This window comes from Candida theae (genome assembly GCF_024610275.1).
Source record: "Candida theae strain CBS 12239 chromosome Unknown scaffold59, whole genome shotgun sequence".
NCBI lineage: Eukaryota > Fungi > Ascomycota > Pichiomycetes > Serinales > Debaryomycetaceae > Lodderomyces > Lodderomyces theae.
This window is the reverse complement of record NW_026261483.1, coordinates 1-18,131: the sequence shown is the minus strand read 5'-3', so window position 1 is coordinate 18,131 and position 18,131 is coordinate 1. Positions and strand designations below refer to the sequence as shown.

The following is an 18,131-nucleotide window of genomic DNA, read 5'->3' as shown; positions in this document are numbered from 1 at the left end:
ATGATGATGAAAAAGGCTGTTTAATTATATAAACACTATGTACAAATGTCTAACGTTTGACCCAGGTAGGCGACTTTCTAGCTTTAACCTTACCAGGCTTCTTCCTTTCAACGACTCTCGCATCACTAGTCATCAATCCAGCTTTGGACAACCTGGGTTTCAACAAAGGGTTAAACACCACAAGCGCCTTAGCTATAGCGTACATGACAGCCTCACTTTGACCCGTGTACCCACCGCCACTCACTTCAGCAAACACATTGTATTGACCTTCTTGTCCAACGACTTGGAAAGGGTACACCAAATTCTTTCTCGCATAGACATTGGTAAAGTACTCAACGGCACTCTTACCATTGATCATAATTGAACCTTCGCCCCTAACAAGGTAGATCTTAGCCAATGCAGCTTTTCTCTTGGCTTGAGACTGAGCCCTACCAAACTCATCCAACAGTTTCAACTTCTTGCTCAACGCCGTCTTGTTAACCGAAGTAGAGTAGTAGTTCTCCAAAGTGTCAATCACTTCAACCGGCATCAATTGCGAATCAATAACTCGTAACCGATTCAAACTTGATATCAAATCGCGATAATGAATCTTTTTAACTCGAGTTCCAGATTGTGTGCGCTCCTTGTACGCTTCGTACCCCAAAAACTTGCGGACTTGCAATTCCTCATCGCTCAATGACTTAGTTGGCAAGTATTGGTATTTACGCAATAACAGTCTCAAATGATTCATGTTGTTTTCGTGAATGGGGTTCCCTCCGTAGAAAGTCATCAAGGTTGGAGTCGTGCGTATTCTATTTAGTTCAGGCATGGTCAAGTTCTCAGTGACTTGATAAGGGGGGTAATTCCGAGTCGTAGAGGGTCCTTTGTTGCTGCGTGTTAGTTGTTGGTCAAAAGTGACATTGTCGCTCGATGTGGTGGTGGTGGTGGTTGTGCTAGTGGACGATGTCGTGACAATTATCTCTTCACAAGCGATAGATGTGTGACTGAAACATCTTCTACTGAGACGTAGACTTAGCCTATGAAACTGAGATGCTAACAAGCTAGACATATTCTAAGTGCTTGTCGTTGTCGTTGTCGTTATACCTCTGAAGTTCCAACAGTTTTCTTGAAAAACTTTTTCCTACTCTCAATTTTACAAAAAAAGAAAAAAAAAAGAGGAGGGCACGTGACGTGTGGCATGTGACTACAGGATACACAAAGCATTTGTTAAATTGTCATTAAAGTACCTAATACATCATTAAAAATTATAAACAGAAGTGAACTGAAAAATGATAAAGTAGTGGCATGGACATTGAGGTAACTGGTGAGCCGCATGGGTCATCAGTTCAAAAGATCACGCAAGTTAGTTTTGGCTCTTTGTTGCTGGGCCGCAGCCGGCTTTTCATCCTGATTCAAAAGATTCATAATGGAACTTGTGCGATGTGACGAGGGTTTGGCTACTTGTGCTGCGGCGAGTGGCACCTCTTGCTGATACGATGGCAAGGAGTGCTGTTGTGGTAGTTGTTGTTGCTGTTGTTGTTCTGCACTTGCAAGTGGTGTAAAAGGTTGCTGATACAGTGCTGCGCTTTGCTCAGAAAGAAGATTGCGAATAGATGGAAACACTGGTGCAGACCTCTGGGGAGCAAAAGATGGCAGCTGTGCTTGATACAAACCTTGATATTGTGCTTGGTACTGAGCATACACTTGTTGTTGTTGCAGTTGCTGAAACTGAATCAGTTGCTCGTATTGTTGATGAGGGCGAGAACTCTGTTCTTCAGTTCGCTGTGAATACTGAACGGGAAGAGTAACCGTCTGGTGCGGTTGTTGCTGGTACACATATTGTTGCGCAATTGGAGCAGACCCAGTGTACAATTCAGATTGTAAACCATTTGTCGCATTCTTCAATGGCAAAGCTCCAATTGTGACTTTCAGATTTGAATTCAAACCTGGAACTATGCCTGCCACGTTTGATGTCAACGCCTCTTCCGCGGCTTGTTTCTTGCCTACTCTCTTCTTTTTCTTTTCTGCTGGCTTCGTGTCACCCTCCTCGGAAGCTTGTTTCTTAGCGGTAGTTTTCCGTTTCTTTTCTGCTGGCTTTTGCCCATCAGCTGTAAGAGCAGATCCCGGCTTTTGCTTTCTCTTTTCCGTGGCTCTTTCGCGAGGAGCACGTTTCTTATTGCCTCTATCTACTTGAATCTCTGACAGCTCCACCACGGATGGCATTCCTGTAGTCTGGAATACGGTGGACTCACTCGTGTCAATAGAGCCAACATCCTGGATACTATCTGTAATTGTACCGCTTGGAACCTCCAAATTACCAACAGTTTGATCAATTGGTGGTTGGGGGGTAGATTTCGGACGACCGGCACTCTTGGTTTTCTTGGTTTTTTTGCTTGCCTTACGACGCTGCATCAACAACTGTTTGTAATTCACACTCTTCTTCGTCATGTAATAATGAAGAACACACTCGGACGCGGTTCTTAAGCCACCCATATACCTTGAAATTGCACCAAACCGTTTTGGAAACAAGCAGAACGCCTCCGTGAACAACGCATGCTCCTTTTCTGAAAATGTATTGTGGAAATCTGTCTTCACTCGACTTGCCCACGTATCCTTGTCTCTAACAATATTGTTGGCGTCCATAAACTTGACCTCGTTCTTCTCTACCGGGTCTAATATCATGTCTGGGATATTGGCAGATACTCTGTCCGCTTTCAAAAGAGGGTCCTCTTGCTCTTGACCCAAAGTGAGTAAAATCTCTTGAAATTCTGCCTCCGTAGTTACCAAATCACCATGTCTTCTACTGCTACGTCGACTCGACACCGTAGGCAAGTCAAAAGAGCTGACCTGTGTAGGGGTGCTACTGGCGTTCCCAGCGGAAGCTTGTTGCTGATTCTGCTTCCTCATATCGCTCGAATCGAGCTCTCTTCTCATCTCATCATCAGGTGGGTGTAAAACTCGGAGTTGTTGTTCCATTTTCATTCTCCGTTCTTCCCATTTCTTCAGCATCTCTTTGTAAGCCTGCAGCAAATCCAAGGTTTTGGATTGGACATTCAAAGTCTTTTCTCGTAATATATTGACAAGTGCGTCTCTTTTCCTCTTTTGAAACTCTTCATAGTTGTTGATAAAAAATGTATAGTCACTAAATTCGTGAATGGGAGCCGCCAACAAGTACTTCAAAGACTTCCCACCTGACTGCTGAAATTCTCTCCGCATTTCTTCATATTTGTGCGGAATTTCAGGAAGAGGGTACCTGTAGACAATTTCAGAACCATCAACGGCACTTGTTTCTTCATACTCAATTTTCACCTTTGATTCGACTTCGGCTACGACCGGGGGTGTTTCAATCCGTGCTTTCCTCGAGTATATTTCCCGTAAAAGATCGTCCTTCAGCTCTGGTTCAGCTGAGGTTTCTACCAGGTTTTGCTCAATGGCTTGCAAAGATTCATCATCCTGTGTCTGATCAGCATCGATATTCTCATGCCCTATACGTTCTTTGATTTCAGTATTACGCTCTTCATTTTCCGTAGCTTCACTTTGAGTGTCTTCATCGTGACGTCTGATATTCGAGATGCTATCAACATCATCATTATTTTCATAATCATTCTGACTATCTTGGTCTCCCTCGAGTTCCTCCTCTTTAGCCCTTTTCTCTACGGGATTGATCAATGTGCTTCCACCGTATCGGCTACCTCCGTACCTAGATTTGTATGGTCTAGGAGTGAAGTACGGTGGCCGCAGTTGAGACAACGATGAACTCTTGTCCTCGGGACATGAACTTGAATAATATGACCCATAGGCTTTTGGTGATTCGTACTTGAATGTTGCTTGGCCCGCTGAAGGACTATATGAATCATAACTGTTTGCAGCCGATGCTCCCAAGGGAACACTATTGCTGCTTGGTACATACAGATTACTCAATGAGGGCTTCCCATTTCTTATTCTGTCTTTGGCTGAATATCGCGTCGATGAAGCGGCAAAATTACGTCCACTTTTCCACCTAGATCCATATGAATTTGTGTCTGCTCTATATGAGTCATAACGCCCATTTTTGTATCCACTAGTAGGTGATGAAGTTGAAGATAATGAGCCGGAAGATGATCCAGAAAGGGTGGGTTTCTGGTTTCCAACCAGTCGTCGTAACTCTCCACTTGTTTTTCTCCACCCCTCAGCTCGATACAGACTGGAATCATATGAGCCATACCCCAGATGAGAGTAATAGTTTGATGAATAAGCTGATCCGTTTCTGACAGGTTGTGCATCTTTCAGATGGGTAAGAGAAGAAGAGCCTGGCCCGTTGCTTTTGAAATCTCGTCGTGATAAGTTGGGGGTAGTTGATGTTGCTTCATTGGACAGTGTTGTGGCTGTAGCCGAATTCGGTAGTGATCCTGAACCCCCAGCTCCAGCTCCAGCGGCTGCTGCTGCAGTGGACTCAGATGAATAAAAGTTTTTCCTTCGCGATCTGCTACTATTTATCCAATCCTTGCTTCCTTGGTAACCAAACCTGCCACCTCTATTGGGGTTTGAGGACGACATCTGTGATTGTGGCAGATGAGTAACGAGCGATAGCTGGCTGGTTGGCACCACTCTAATATATGCTTAGAAATTATGAGTGTTGAATTTGCGAAATAACCAAACACGGAATGTTCGATACTGTCTTAATCAATCAAAAGGATGAAATCTGTCTACTCCTGGATACGTCTTTGTTCCTTGCAATAATGAATAGTCTTCTCTTAACGTTATAGTTGTAGTTGTAGGCCAGTGTGGTAGACTTAATATATGACTAATGTGAAGGGCAGCATAAATATTGAAAAAAAAAAGTAATCAATCGAGTTCTTGTAGTTGACAGAGCTATCCTCAGGGGTGTGAGTAGTATATATAGATAGGTGAATGTGTATGTAACTGCAGAAGCTCAATACGAAAGGTGTGTGTGTGTGTGTGTGTGTGTGTGTGGTAATGACTGGTTATAGTAGTATACTTAATGATTGTGTATGGAAAAATAGGAAAATTTTGTCTTGTTTTTTTCTGTTTCGTCTCTCTCTCACTTTACACTCTACCAGTCTTAGCTAATCTACTATGTAATGACAGCTTGCTTTATTACGTAATTCCCACTTAATTCAAATGACTTCAAACATACCCAACCAGCTAACGATGAATACTACTTTGGTGTACTTGAATACAAATCGATGGCATACTATTGTAACAATGTTTACGTAGCTTCATATATATTATTTCATTAAATATTCTAACCTCTTGAGTGTTTCAACAATTTCTTCAAAAATCCAATACCTTCAATTGACTTTGCCAATTCATCATAATCAACATTTAACTTCACCATCTTTTTATTATTATCATTATGGAATCCCAGTGACTCCATAACAATACAATTGTTACTCTCCAACATTGTCAACATCTCCAAAAACTCACTTGATTTCACGACTCCCAAAAGTTTCAGCAGCATCTGGTCATCTTGTTGTTGTTTCTTGAAGTGGTCATAAAACAGATTGATTGTGATGGTACCTTTGATCAACTGAAAGTTGAATAGATGGCACAATATCGACTTGTGCAACACACTAAGTGACGACAAGGGTGTATTTGATGTAAACAACTGGGCGCATACCTTTGCAACATGTGACATCATGACTGGCTTGACATTTGCATCGCTGACTACGCAGTTGTCGCGTTGTTCCATCTCCAATAACTCAATGCTTTTGTAGCAGATATCGAAAGCTTTACGTAAGTCTCCTGAGATGGAAGCGGCTTTTTGGCAACAAAACTGTAGTGCAACGGGATGGAAGATAGTAGTTGAAAATTTGGCTAGTTTTGCTGTTATAATCGACTTAATTTGTGCTGCTGAGTATGGTAGAAATTGTACAGATTCCGGAATCATATTGTTAGTAAACAATTTGGGAAGAAACTTGTTGTTCAAATCGAGGGTGTTTGATATACCAATCAAGATTACTTTTGTTTTCGTTGTCACCTTACTTTGTGAATTGGCCAATTGGAATAGTTTGAATAATACTTGCTGATTCTGGGTCAACAATGAGTCCAATTCATCAAGAAATAGCACAATGTGTTTGAAATTGTTGTCACTGTCCACTATTTTGTATAAATCGTCGTAGCTTTTCCTTTTGGTGAATGATATACTTAGCTGATTGATTAAAGATGCGTAGATTTCATGGAAAACCAGTTCAGGATTCTTCAAAGTCATACAATTGATTCGTACAATCTTTATACTCTTGTCATGCTCATATTTCTGTAAACTCAAATTGACCTGTGCTGTTTTCCCTGTTCCTGGAGGACCAGAAATGTATAAACTATTTGATTGCTCTGATTGCAAATTCTTGAGAATGAAACTATTGACGAAGGAAGCTTCCTTCTCACGACTAGGTAGCTGTAATTCCTGACTCAATTGTTCGCTCTTGCTACCCCTTTGAAACAATGCCTTGGCTTGCGAATATAATGAAGTTGGCGTCGATTTTGGAGTCTCGAGGAGCAGTGGCAGTTTAGTTGGTGTCGATGCAGTAGTGAATATCAATTTCCGTCTGCACGAAGGTTCTTCAACCTGAGATGATCTGACATCAAGTTTCTGCTTCTTTGTTGGTGTTTTTGTCGGAGTCAAAGGTAGTCCGACTTTATTGCTAGTAGTGTATGTGTTTGATATATCTGTAATGGTTCTTTTTTTCGTGGGTGTAGATATAGGAGTCAAGGACATTGCGGATATGTGCTGTGATAAAAAGAATAACTGAGTCTGGTGGGTGTAGTTTGACTGAATAAATGAATAAATTTAAACAAATGGGGAATGATTTGATATTTGACGTAAGGAAATGGTTTCAGTCAGTCATCACGTTCAACTGTCCATTAGCTCAAGTGGGAATGAATATTTCATAATTATAAATTGGGTGCTTTGGTTTGTGTCATAATTACACGCGCGTAAAAAACTTTCCAATTCTGCCAATTTAAACTCAAATAGGAAAGAGACACCACAGAAGTATCATCTTCACATATTTATTATTATACGTATACTCTTCTTCTCTTCACAGCTACACCAAACACAAACACGTGAAATGACAGTTTAAAATACAACTGCTTACGCATCTAACCTATGTCACAAAATTCGATCAAAAGAAGGGGGTCCATCCTGAAAGGAAAGCTCCTTGACTTCTGGTATTCGAAGTTTTCAATAGCGCAAGGCCAGTCAACTCGTGGTTTTTGAGCTTGCAATGCGACAAGAGACCATCGCAGAAACGACGTTCGTCATCTTTAGAGATAAAACACGACATTTCAATGTAATCACTGCAAATCTATTGAAATGAATACAAGAGGTTCTAATGACATTGCCTACAATTCACAGTTGATGATCATCTGCCATTATAATGTCATCTAAAGACAACGAAAGAAAACGTGTTGAGAAACAAATGCAAAGTTGTAAATTGAATATCTTTTAGAAGTTAAATTAACGGGTCCAGTCACCGGCACATCGAGTTTCGAGAACCCAAGTATCAGAAATGGGGCTATAACGACAATGTATTCTCTCCAACTAGTTCACCGCTTCCAACTCAATATCTAATTTGACACTGATTTACTTTTTCCCACTCTTTTTGATTCCACCACCAACCATTGGACCTCCTTTTTTGGCTTTTTCGGCCATCGCCTTCTTAGCAGCAGCATCAGCCTTTTGCTTGGCTTTGAAAGCGGCATCTTCTTCATCATCTTCGTGTTGCTTTTTCTTTGGAGCCTTCAAAGGCTTAGCTTTTCCACCTTGGCGCCCTGACATGACTAAGTATGCGTTAACTATTTGGTCTTGGTTGATAGTAGTGGGAGTGTGTGCGGTGTTCGTGTAGATGTGGAAAATTTTCTCTCTTTCTCTCTCTCTCTCTCTCTCTCTCTTTTTGGACCAATACAGCAAAGTAACTCCGCGCTACCTCTCTTCGAAAGCTCCTAATTTTCTGTTCACTTTTATACACCATTCAACCTTTTTCAATTGAACGGCAAAGAATGGGAATACTTACCACTCAAGACAAGGAGAAGATCAAGAGAACTATTCCCAAAGCTAGCAACAAAATCATTGATGCTACAGTGGCTCGTTTGTACATTGCTTACCCCGATCCAACGAAGTGGGTTTACACGGGATTAGTGGGCGCCATTGCGCTAGTCGACGACTTGGTGGGTCACACTTTCTTCCTCAAACTTGTTGATATAACTGGGCACCGAGGCGTAGTATGGGATCAAGAGCTTTATGTAGACTTTGAGTATAACCAGGACCGGAAGTTCTTTCACACATTTGAAATTGAAGATTGCCTTGTGGGGTTATTGTTTGAAGATACCAATGACGCCTCTCATTTTTATAAGCGTGTTACACATCGTCAGAAACATGGATCAAGTGCAACAGTAAAGAACAAAAATGCCATAGCTTTGAAAGAAAGGGTGGAACCAAAAGGACAAAATGCACCTGGCCCAAGAGGTGAGTTTATGGATGTGAATACTGCTCAACGACAAAGACGAGCAAAAGGGGTATTGTATTATGATGACGTTCCACCCCCGGAATGGAAGTCACTTTATGCAGAGTTGGAGTCTGCAGGTATCACCGAAGACATGATTGTAGACAACAGACAATTTATTAAAGACTATATTGCTCAACAGGGAGGCCCCCTTGTCGGTCTAGAGCCACCAATCCCCAGGAAATATCAAAGAGCCCATGAAAGGGCCACTGGAATTGATAAAGGTGAAGATGTGGCATCAATACCGGAATCAAAATCAAGTATGAAGCACAAGAAAGCTCCTCCACCGCCGCCACTAGCACATCAAACATCTTCACCATATGAAGTCCCATCTTCGAACCAATCAGTCAATTCACCAACTCCAGAAACTGAGTCGTTGTCACCCGCACCAACGCACACGTCAGAGCTTACGCCCGACCCTGCTGCGGAGCTCGCGAAACGAGCTTCTAGACTTCCTCCTGCCGCTGCCTTTGCACCCCCTTCTAGAACAACAACAACTGCTTCGAATGAAAGGCCACTCCCCACACCGCCATCTCAACAGCAACAATTACAACCACAGCATCAACCTTCGCCACCATCACAGTATCCAACACAACAAGATACGCAGAGAAAGCATGCTGTTCCCCCACCATTGGCCAACACTGTCCATAAGGCTCCACCCCCATTTCAATTTAATCAAGCACAGCAAGCGCCTCAGAATGGTCCACCTCCGCCGGCAAGAGGTGGCGTCCCTCCACCACCACCAGCTAGGGCCAATGCACCACCGCCACCGCCCAGAGCTAACCATCCGGTACAAGGCAATGTTCCAGCCCCTCCTCCAAGAGCATCACCTATCGCACAAACACAGACTGGATCACATCTTCCTCCTCCCGCACCTCCTCCAAGGTCATCTAGAGGTGCGGCACCGCCACCACCACCACCCCGAAGTCTGGCCGCGCATCCAAGCAGTTCTCCACAGGTACCACCAAGAACCGCCTTCCCTCCTCCACCAGCGCAGCAGCAACAGCAACAGCAACAACAACCGAACACTGCTGCTCCACCTGCGCTCCAACCAAGGCCCATGGCTGCGCCACCCTCGCAACAGCCGCAAACACAACCGTATGGTCAATCGACAGTTCCACCACCGCCACCACCTCTTCCACCAACAATGTCGCATGCACCTGACAAATCCACCCCTGCACCACCAGCTCCTCCCCCTCCAAATATGTCGAGTGGGTCTTTTGCGGAATCTACAGGAGACGCTGGAAGGGATGCACTTTTATCTTCAATTAGAGGTGCCGGTATTGGCTCTTTGAAAAAGACTGACAAATCACAATTGGAAAAGCCTAGTGTTATACTACAAGAAGCAAGGGGTGAGCCAGTTCAGAGTAATGATACCTCTGGAGCTGCGGGTGGAGGAGGAAATGCCCCTGGTGCTCCACCCGCTAGTTTGGCAGATGCTTTATCTCAAGCATTGAACAAGCGTAAAGGCAAAGTTGCCCATAGTGATGATGAAGATGATGATGATTGGTAAAAGAAAAAAAAAAAAAAAAAATAAAAATAAAATGATGAATGAGAAAACTTTGTAGGGTATAGTTTACCTTTCTGTAGCACGAAAAACACACACCCCTTCTCATGTCGAAGGATTTGAAAGCTTTATTAGTTTCTTTCAAAGATGCTACACTGTATTGGGTTACTAATTTGACGAGCGATAAGATTTCTCGAATTAAGGCAGCAAAAGTGGCCGATCCATTAGATGAGCTATTGAAGTTAGTCAAGTTGATTAAAGCGCATGTAACAAAAGTAGGGATAATATTCAATCCTGAAACGTTAGCCAAACAGGAACATACAGCTTACACTACGTTGGAGAAACTTTCAGAAACACTAATCTTGTTGGTATCGGTTGTATCACAACTTCAAGCCAACTATATTTCAAAATTGTTTTACAATGCGATAGTTTGCCAAGCCACGCAGCTAATAGAGTCGAATCATGAGTTGGCAAATGAGCTTGCGTATATTTACGAAGTGAAAGAAGATTCAGCAAGGTTGGTGTCTGTAGGGAAGATTTGGTCAAATTGCGATTCCCTCACGGCATTGATCAGCAATGGAGCATTGAGTTTACTCACATCGGAAATCAAGCAGAGCATTGGATTGATTGATGATGGATTTGATGAGTTTGTTGAGTGGACAGAGAACCCAGTCGACATGGATGATGATCCATTTGGATTTAGCGATGACGATGAGGAGGAAGGGGAAGAGGAAGAGGTGAAAAGTGAGGAAGATGCTGGAAAGCTTGCTTCGGAGGATGCTGAGTATGAAGAGAACACAGCAGAGCTAAAAACATATGCTGAAGAATGGATCAAGAAGATTGAGTTGATCAAACTTCTTCTCCCGTCGTTCAAAAAGTCCTTGCCTAAATCGACCACTGGCTCCCAAATAGATGAGATTGACACTCTACAAAGAAAAATCTCAAACCTGATTGATAAATTGATTGTTGACTTGATGATGAACAGGACGATCACATCGCAAACAGGATTAATTACAAAAGAGATGTCATCACATTCTCGCAAACTTGCCAAATTGGGTGAATCTATACATAACAATGATAAAAAGGCAACTTGGTACACCACTTGGATCAACAAATTCAGCTAGAAAAAGATTTTAGAGTCTCGGTTCAACCGTGTTTAGTTATAACAATCCCAAATACTTAGCATGGTGTTTAGCATGTTCTTCAACAAAAGAGCTAATGAAATAATACGAATGGTCATACCCATCAACCAATTTCAAATCAACCTCTCCCTTGTAACCTTTGGCAGCCTTGACGAAATTCTCCGGCTTCAACTCTCTTTCGTAAAAGTTGTCACTCAATCCTTGATGAATCAATATAGTCGACTCGTCATCACCGCTGAAATGTTTAATCAATTCAGTTGGGTCGTACTCTGCCCATTTAGTCTTATCATTACCCAAATAACCGCCAAAATTCTTTTCACCCCAGGGGACAACGCTAGGGTTTGCAATTGGTGCAAATGCACTAACAGATTTATAGTTTCTCGGTTTTCTTAAAAACCCAACCAAGGCACCCATACCTCCCATTGAATGACCAGTGATTGAGATGTTCTCAAAATCCAACTCTTTGTACTCCTTGCTCAACTCATCAATCAATTCCTCGTGCACATACGAGTACATGTTATAGTTGGTCGACCAAGGCAGTTGAGTAGCATTGACGTAGAAACCAGCGCCGGTGCCAAAATCCCAGCTATCTTCTTCGCCCTTGATTTCGGCTCCTCTTGGTGATGTGTCGGGAAACACCAATGCAAATCCATATTTGCTGGCCCAGTATTGGAAGAATGACTTGTCGCTGGCATTCTCTGGTGTGCATGTCAATCCAGAAAGATAAATCAACACGGGAATCTGGGCTGCTTTAGAAGATGGCGGGATAAAGACATTGACATTCATTGGTGTTCTGGTAAGTTTGGAATCATGAGTCAATTTCAACAATTTACCCCCGAATTGGGTAATTGATGCGTTAGTTTTGAATGCCATGGTGTGTGAGAGGTTGTAGTTAAAATGTTTGAAGAGAAAAAGAGTGTACCAGCTCTTTTGGTTGAAGATTTCTGATCCCGCAGCACATTTTTTAAAACGTTGATTGCGCTCGGGAAATTGTGACCGCATTAGGAAGCAAAGTCCGTCACTAGCGCGGGTTTTTTTCTTGGTTACTACGCCACGCACCAAAGAACCTTAAGCACATTAAACACACACTCAACTGAAAAGAGTTCGAAGTGGCATTGCTTGAATAAAAGACTCTAATGACAAGTGGTTAATACCACATCTTTCAATACTTTTTGAGAATTCTACAAATAACACTTAGCAATACCATTGCTGGTTGAGAATCAAAGAATATAATGCAACGTATTCACTCTACAACCAAATAGCGTTGATAGATCTATCACAAAAACTTAAAATTCATCAAGAACAGTCAACCCGACTAGGGCAGCCAATCCAAGCAATGAGCTCCAGTTCAATGCAGAAGCACTAGCATCATTCTTTTTTCCACTGTGTGAGGAGCTGCTCGAGCTGGATGTGCTTGAGGAACTGGAAACACTCTCCAAACTGCTCTCCTCTCCATTGGTAGTACCAGTTTCAGTAAAGTTGTACTTGGTTCCTGTTGAATCTAAGCTGCCGTCCCAACAATATCTTTGAAAGCATTGTTTGCATTGCTCAGATTGCTCTTCGCCATTCCTTTCCTGCAGTCTTCTGATGATTGCACATCCAACACACGCAGGCCATTCCGAATCCAACGTCAAGTTGTTTCTTGATGCCACTTCGAACCCGTTCTGGATGATTGAGTTCCGTTCATCGTCATCATACAGCAACTTGAAAGTTGATGTGTTGGTCCAGTATGAAAAGGGACGGTTGGCAATGTATACAACCAATGGTGAGTCATAAACAGTATACGAATTTGACAGGTTACTGTTGGTGTTGTTGTTGTGAAGCAAAGTTGTCAAGTTTTTAGCGTCGCAGCCAAAGAATGTTGGCTTGGCCGTCAAATTCAAATTGATGAATGAATTTGCATCTGGCACATAGGGGAAAATAGTACCATTACCTGCGTTGACAAACTGCCTTTCATAAGTTTTTATAAGCGATGTACCATTGGGCCAGCTACCCTCGGTATCAGCAGAATTGTCGAATGCGAAAACAACATCAACATCACGAACTGGTTGTATAAGGGGCCAGAGTGGCACATTTTGGCCATCCTCACCACCATCAACTAACGTCAAGGTTTCGTTACCTGCCAAATTACTTGAAGCGCCAACAGTTGTATCGTAAAACGGGTTGGGATCATAAACTGCAACATCGTCTTCGTGATCACTTACACGATTTAATAGTGATGTCACAACATCGACCACGACCGACGGTAAGCTAGTGGTGTTTATTTGCAACAAGAATTGGTTGAACAAGGTCGACGAAGTTCCCATAATGTAGCCTCCATTATCATATCCACCGATACAAGTTCCATTTGTATCTCCATCTTTCAACTCTGTGCCCAAATACTTGATGTTTGCAAACTGATATATACTCTTGTCAAAACTTCCCACCTCGAATGGATTGAATTCAGTCAAACTCGAATTCAAATTGATGATTTTGGTTCCCTCTGCTCGGGTATCGCTGACAAATATTGGAAACGGCATTTCATGGTTCTTGAATACGTCCCAATCTTGAACAGAACTAAACGTCAACGATGCTCCTGTGTCATTGAGAGTGGTGAGAAACTGGTGAGCCAATGCTCTTCCCCAGATATCTGTAAACGAAGTATTGAACCCAGCATTTTCCTTGTCATCAATATCATCCGAGATTCCTTTGTAGTACTTGTAAGTTTTCACCACATTCAACCCACCATAATCGACAATGGAATGCTTCAAGTCCCAAATATCAGTGTTTTGGTTCACAATGTCTTGGACAGATGTGAAATTGTTGAAGACAATTGATCCGACTAACCAACTGCCACCGGATAACCCGGCAATATAAGTACTGGCTTGTAATAATCCATTCAATCCACTTGCGTTGCCCCCGTTTGGTCCATTAGTCCTCTCATCTAATGCACTCATCTGGCCCGCTCCATTCAACATGGCACGGTATCCACCACCAGAAAATGCCAATCCAATGTGAATACTTTTGTTCAAGTTTCCATAATCCTCGGGATCAATATCAGTCATATTAGCATACTTGAGAAACTCGACAATCTTTTCGTTTGTTACTTTATCCCTTCCGCTGAGCCATGATTTTTCGTTTTCTGATATGCTATCTGCGACCCTCAATATGTCAGAGCTGGGGCATTGTACTCTTCCCGGTCCGTAGGAGTCTGTGGGAGACCAAGATTGCGCGGCGGATATGAATGCTAGTGTCGAAACAAGAGTCCGACGCCACTGCATTGTGAATGTAAGTTCTCAGTAACTTGAAAACCTTGACAATTGCAAACAAACTTCGAAATTGATAGAATGAAGATGCCACTTACACATTGATGTTTGGAGGGGAGGGGGAATTGTTTTCCCTTTTTATACTAAAGCTTTTCGGAGCTAGCACAAACTAAGCCCGTTCAAACCGACACCCAAAGTATTCCCAGCTATTTTTAAATTCATGCATTGCATATTGTTCTCTGCGTGTGTTTTTCTTTTTCTTTTACTTTAATTTTTTTAAGCCTCAAAAGCGGACCGGTTCCAACCAAAGTGAAAGAAAGTCATATTTGTCAATTGCAGTCGACCTATCAAGACTACCACCTTCGAACAAGATCATGACCTTGCTTATAAGATACTCAGAAGTATGAAATTGCCATAAGGGAGATGCACAAGCGTGCTCTCACAAAAACAACCGATACACTACATTACTTTGTAATTAGAATACTGTCGGTTTTGTAAGACCAGATCTACGAAGCTTGCACAAAGCCTGTTGGGAGTGATTACATCACGGGACAACGATGAATAAAATGAACTTTTCGTTTGGCAAATTATAAGATACATTTAGTCTATTTCACTTCTAGCCTAGCAGGCTTAGCTGACTCAAAACAGCTGGAACACAAACAAGCTAAAAACAGCTAAGGATCCTAACCATAAAGTCCAACTGAACGACATCAGGTTTGCTCCGCTTACTTTCGTTCCCTCGTTGGCACTGGTAGAACCTTGGTCTGTGAAGTTGAATTTTGCACTGGCATTTGAATTATCCAAACTTCCGTCCCAACAATATCTTTCAAAGCATCTTTTACATTGCTCAGTTTGTTCTTCTCCGTTTCTCTCCTGGTGTCTTCTGATGATTGCACATCCAACACACGCAGGCCATTCGGGGTCCAAGGTCAAGTTCTTTCTTGATGCAACTTCGAATCCATTTCTGATGATGGAGTTTCTCTCGCTATCCTTGTACAGCAATTTAAAAGTGGATGTGTTGGTCCAATACGAAAATGGTCGGTTGGCTGTGTAGACTACCAATGGAGAGTCGTAGACGGTGTATGGATCAGAATCATTGGTGAAGGAAATGTTTCTTTGTTGAAACAACGAAGACAAATTTCTGGCATCGCACCCAAAGAATGTTGGTTTAGCTGTGAGGTTCAAGTTAATGAATGTATCGGTGTCTGGAACATGGGGGAAAATGGTACCGTTTCCGGTAGGAGTGAATTGCCTAGCATAAGTTTTGGTCAAGGAATTTCCATTTGGCCAATTATTGTGATCTGCTGAGTTGTCAAATGCAAAAATAACATCAACATCCCTGACTGGTTGAATCAAGGGATTTAATGGAATGTTTTGGCCATCTTCTCCTCCATCAACGATAGTGAGAGTCTCATTTTGAGCAAGATGATCTGATTTACCAACATTAGTTTGGAAAAATGGGTTTGGTTGGTATATAGCCACGTCATCTTCGTCTTTGTCAACTTCTTTTAAAAATGATGTAATGATAGATTTGATTGTAGAAGACAATGATGTTGTGTTGATTTGCAAAACGAACTGGTTAAACAAACTTGACGAGGATCCCATGACAAAACCAGCATTGTCAAGACCTGAATAGCACGAATCATTGACTTTTCCGTTCCTCAATGGAGTTCCCAAGTACTTCATTTTGGAGAACTGAAACAAGCTGGCATCGAAGCTTCCCATTTCAAATGGATTGAACTCTATCAATGTTGAGTTGATGCTAATAATCTTGGTGTGAGGAGCTCTAGCATCACTAACAAAAATTGGGAAAGGCATTTCATGGTTCTTGAATACGTCCCAATCTGGAATAGAGCTAAATGTTAATCCTGCGCCTGCATCATCTAGTGTACTTAAAAATTGATGCGATAATGCTCTTCCCCAAGTATCCGTCAATGATAATTCAAACCCGGCTTTTTCTTTGGCATCTTGATCATCTGAGATACTTTTGTAGTACTTGTAAGTTTTCACCACATTCAACCCACCATAGTTGACGATTGAATGCTTCAAGTCCCAAATGTCAGTCTTGTGGTCAACAATGTCTTGGACAGATGTGAAGTTGTTGAACGCAATAGAGCCAACCATCCAACTGCCACCGGATAATCCGGCAATATAAGTACTGGCTTGAAGCAAACCGTTCAAACCTTTAGCTTTTTCTCCATTTGGACCCTTTGTTCTTTCATCTAATGCACTCAATTGGCCCGCTCCATTCAACATGGCACGGTATCCACCACCAGAAAATGCCAATCCAATGTGAATACTTTTGTTCAAGTTTCCATAATCCTCGGGATCAATATCCGTCATATTGGCATACTTGAGAAATTCGACAAGCTTCTTGTTGGTTACTTCATCCCTTCCCTTTAGCCAGTCTTGCTCCTCTGGGGACACACTATCGGCGACTCTCAAGATATCTGAGCTTGGGCACTGCACCTTTCCTGGAGCATAAGAATTAGTGGGAGACCAGCATTGCGCTATGGATAATATGGAAATGAAGCAAAATAAAATTTGATAGTTTTGCATAGTTGATCTGGGATTCTTGTCACCACGAGAGAGGAGGCTCTGAAGAAAACACAAACAGTTTAAGCAATACCGAATGGGGTTGGTGAAAGAAAAGAGCTGTTCAAAATGCGTTGATTTCACAACAATTATATACGAGAAGGTAAACTGTCAAAACAGAAAAGACCGAAAAAACGAAGAAGAAAAAAAAAAAAAAAAAAAAATTTGGAATGAGTTACACAAACCTGTATACCTCTTCTATTACACAAAGCAACATCGAAAAAAAGAAAAAAATTATTTTCACATATTCCTTTTTGTGTGAGGTACGGTTTTAAAGTGCGGAGTTTTCTAAAAATAAACCGCCCCAAAGATCCATTTTTATGGCCAGCTGTAAGCCTATCCCCCCCCCCCGCCCACTTTTCCAAGCCATCACTTGTAAGAAGCTCTGTTGCTACAGTTTTAGCTCTCGCTTGATGTATCGAGTGCCCAACTATTTGTCATTCTTCTCTGTAGCACCGATAGGGTCCCCAACAATGAAACGCAGAACAGAGTCTCAGCTCACAAGGTTTGCAAAGGTGGGACACGCATTCGATAGAAGAACAATTCAGGCTCCGAAGGAAGAAAACCTAATTTGAGGCGCATTTGAATATTCTTGTGAGTGGCTTTGTGTGTTTCGAAAAACTACAATACATGACGTAAAGAACAATAACAGCATTTGAAAATACCAATCCGCAAGAGAGTTTTACCTTGTGATATTTATTTTTTTTCAAACGATAGAAGTCCGAACATTGATCTATTTATAGCAGAACGTAATAGGTAAAGCTACGGCTCGTTAAATACTTCTCTTTTCGTCTATGGTCTAACGACATTGAAAATGGATATTTAAAAGCAAGTCTGCAAGTTGCTTCCTGTGTCCTCTATGCGAAATCCAACATTTACCTGATCATTGATGATGAGCCCCATTTCCTTCAGGAAATCACGAGGCGACTCTTTCCGTTTGGTCTGACAGAGTCTTGATCTTGCATAGGCGACATAATGATTGGTCTGTCATCCATTGTGTAAAGAGTAGCTGTATCACAAAACAAGCGTTCTTCGACTGCGTCAAATGGAAAAATGAAAAACAAAGTACGGAAAATGAAATCGCGTAATTCTTACTCTTTCTCCGCTTGTAACTGTGAAAAGAGAATGCTTTTGTAAGCATTGCTTTTTGGCTCCTCTTTTG

General features: G+C 42.0%; 8 protein-coding genes across 8 annotated transcripts; 2 read left to right on the top strand and 6 right to left on the bottom strand. All coding sequences in view use genetic code 12, as the record gives it.

Moving 5' to 3' along the window:
- Nucleotides 1-49: 49 nt before the first annotated feature.
- MRPS9 (mitochondrial 37S ribosomal protein uS9m) lies at nucleotides 50-1,048 on the bottom strand (the record flags this gene model as incomplete). The annotated part of the gene is made up of 1 exon (XM_051754548.1): nucleotides 50-1,048. One exon carries the CDS (start codon nucleotides 1,046-1,048, stop codon nucleotides 50-52), a length of 999 nt encoding a protein of 332 aa, XP_051606530.1.
- Nucleotides 1,049-1,320: 272 nt separating this feature from the next.
- Nucleotides 1,321-4,515, bottom strand: SNT1 (Snt1p; the record flags this gene model as incomplete). Its single annotated transcript, XM_051754547.1, has 1 exon — nucleotides 1,321-4,515. The coding sequence occupies one exon, from the start codon at nucleotides 4,513-4,515 to the stop codon at nucleotides 1,321-1,323; it is 3,195 nt and encodes a 1,064-aa protein (XP_051606529.1).
- A 709-nt stretch (nucleotides 4,516-5,224) lies between these two features.
- On the bottom strand, nucleotides 5,225-6,694 carry CDC6 (AAA family ATPase; the record flags this gene model as incomplete). Its single annotated transcript, XM_051754546.1, has 1 exon — nucleotides 5,225-6,694. One exon carries the CDS (start codon nucleotides 6,692-6,694, stop codon nucleotides 5,225-5,227), a length of 1,470 nt encoding a protein of 489 aa, XP_051606528.1.
- A 741-nt stretch (nucleotides 6,695-7,435) lies between these two features.
- KGF57_004979 (uncharacterized protein) lies at nucleotides 7,436-7,756 on the bottom strand (the record flags this gene model as incomplete). Its single annotated transcript, XM_051754545.1, has 2 exons — nucleotides 7,436-7,493; nucleotides 7,566-7,756. The coding sequence occupies 2 exons, from the start codon at nucleotides 7,754-7,756 to the stop codon at nucleotides 7,436-7,438; spliced, it is 249 nt and encodes an 82-aa protein (XP_051606527.1).
- A 221-nt stretch (nucleotides 7,757-7,977) lies between these two features.
- Nucleotides 7,978-9,993, top strand: WAL1 (actin-binding protein; the record flags this gene model as incomplete). Its single annotated transcript, XM_051754544.1, has 1 exon — nucleotides 7,978-9,993. One exon carries the CDS (start codon nucleotides 7,978-7,980, stop codon nucleotides 9,991-9,993), a length of 2,016 nt encoding a protein of 671 aa, XP_051606526.1.
- Nucleotides 9,994-10,094: 101 nt separating this feature from the next.
- KGF57_004977 (uncharacterized protein) lies at nucleotides 10,095-11,111 on the top strand (the record flags this gene model as incomplete). The annotated part of the gene is made up of 1 exon (XM_051754542.1): nucleotides 10,095-11,111. The coding sequence occupies one exon, from the start codon at nucleotides 10,095-10,097 to the stop codon at nucleotides 11,109-11,111; it is 1,017 nt and encodes a 338-aa protein (XP_051606525.1).
- Nucleotides 11,112-11,147: 36 nt separating this feature from the next.
- Nucleotides 11,148-12,002, bottom strand: KGF57_004976 (S-formylglutathione hydrolase; the record flags this gene model as incomplete). The annotated part of the gene is made up of 1 exon (XM_051754541.1): nucleotides 11,148-12,002. One exon carries the CDS (start codon nucleotides 12,000-12,002, stop codon nucleotides 11,148-11,150), a length of 855 nt encoding a protein of 284 aa, XP_051606524.1.
- A 413-nt stretch (nucleotides 12,003-12,415) lies between these two features.
- On the bottom strand, nucleotides 12,416-17,964 carry PLB3 (lysophospholipase; the record flags this gene model as incomplete). The annotated part of the gene is made up of 3 exons (XM_051754540.1): nucleotides 12,416-14,258; nucleotides 15,063-16,837; nucleotides 17,890-17,964. 3 exons carry the CDS (start codon nucleotides 17,962-17,964, stop codon nucleotides 12,416-12,418), a joined length of 3,693 nt encoding a protein of 1,230 aa, XP_051606523.1.
- Nucleotides 17,965-18,131: the final 167 nt, after the last annotated feature.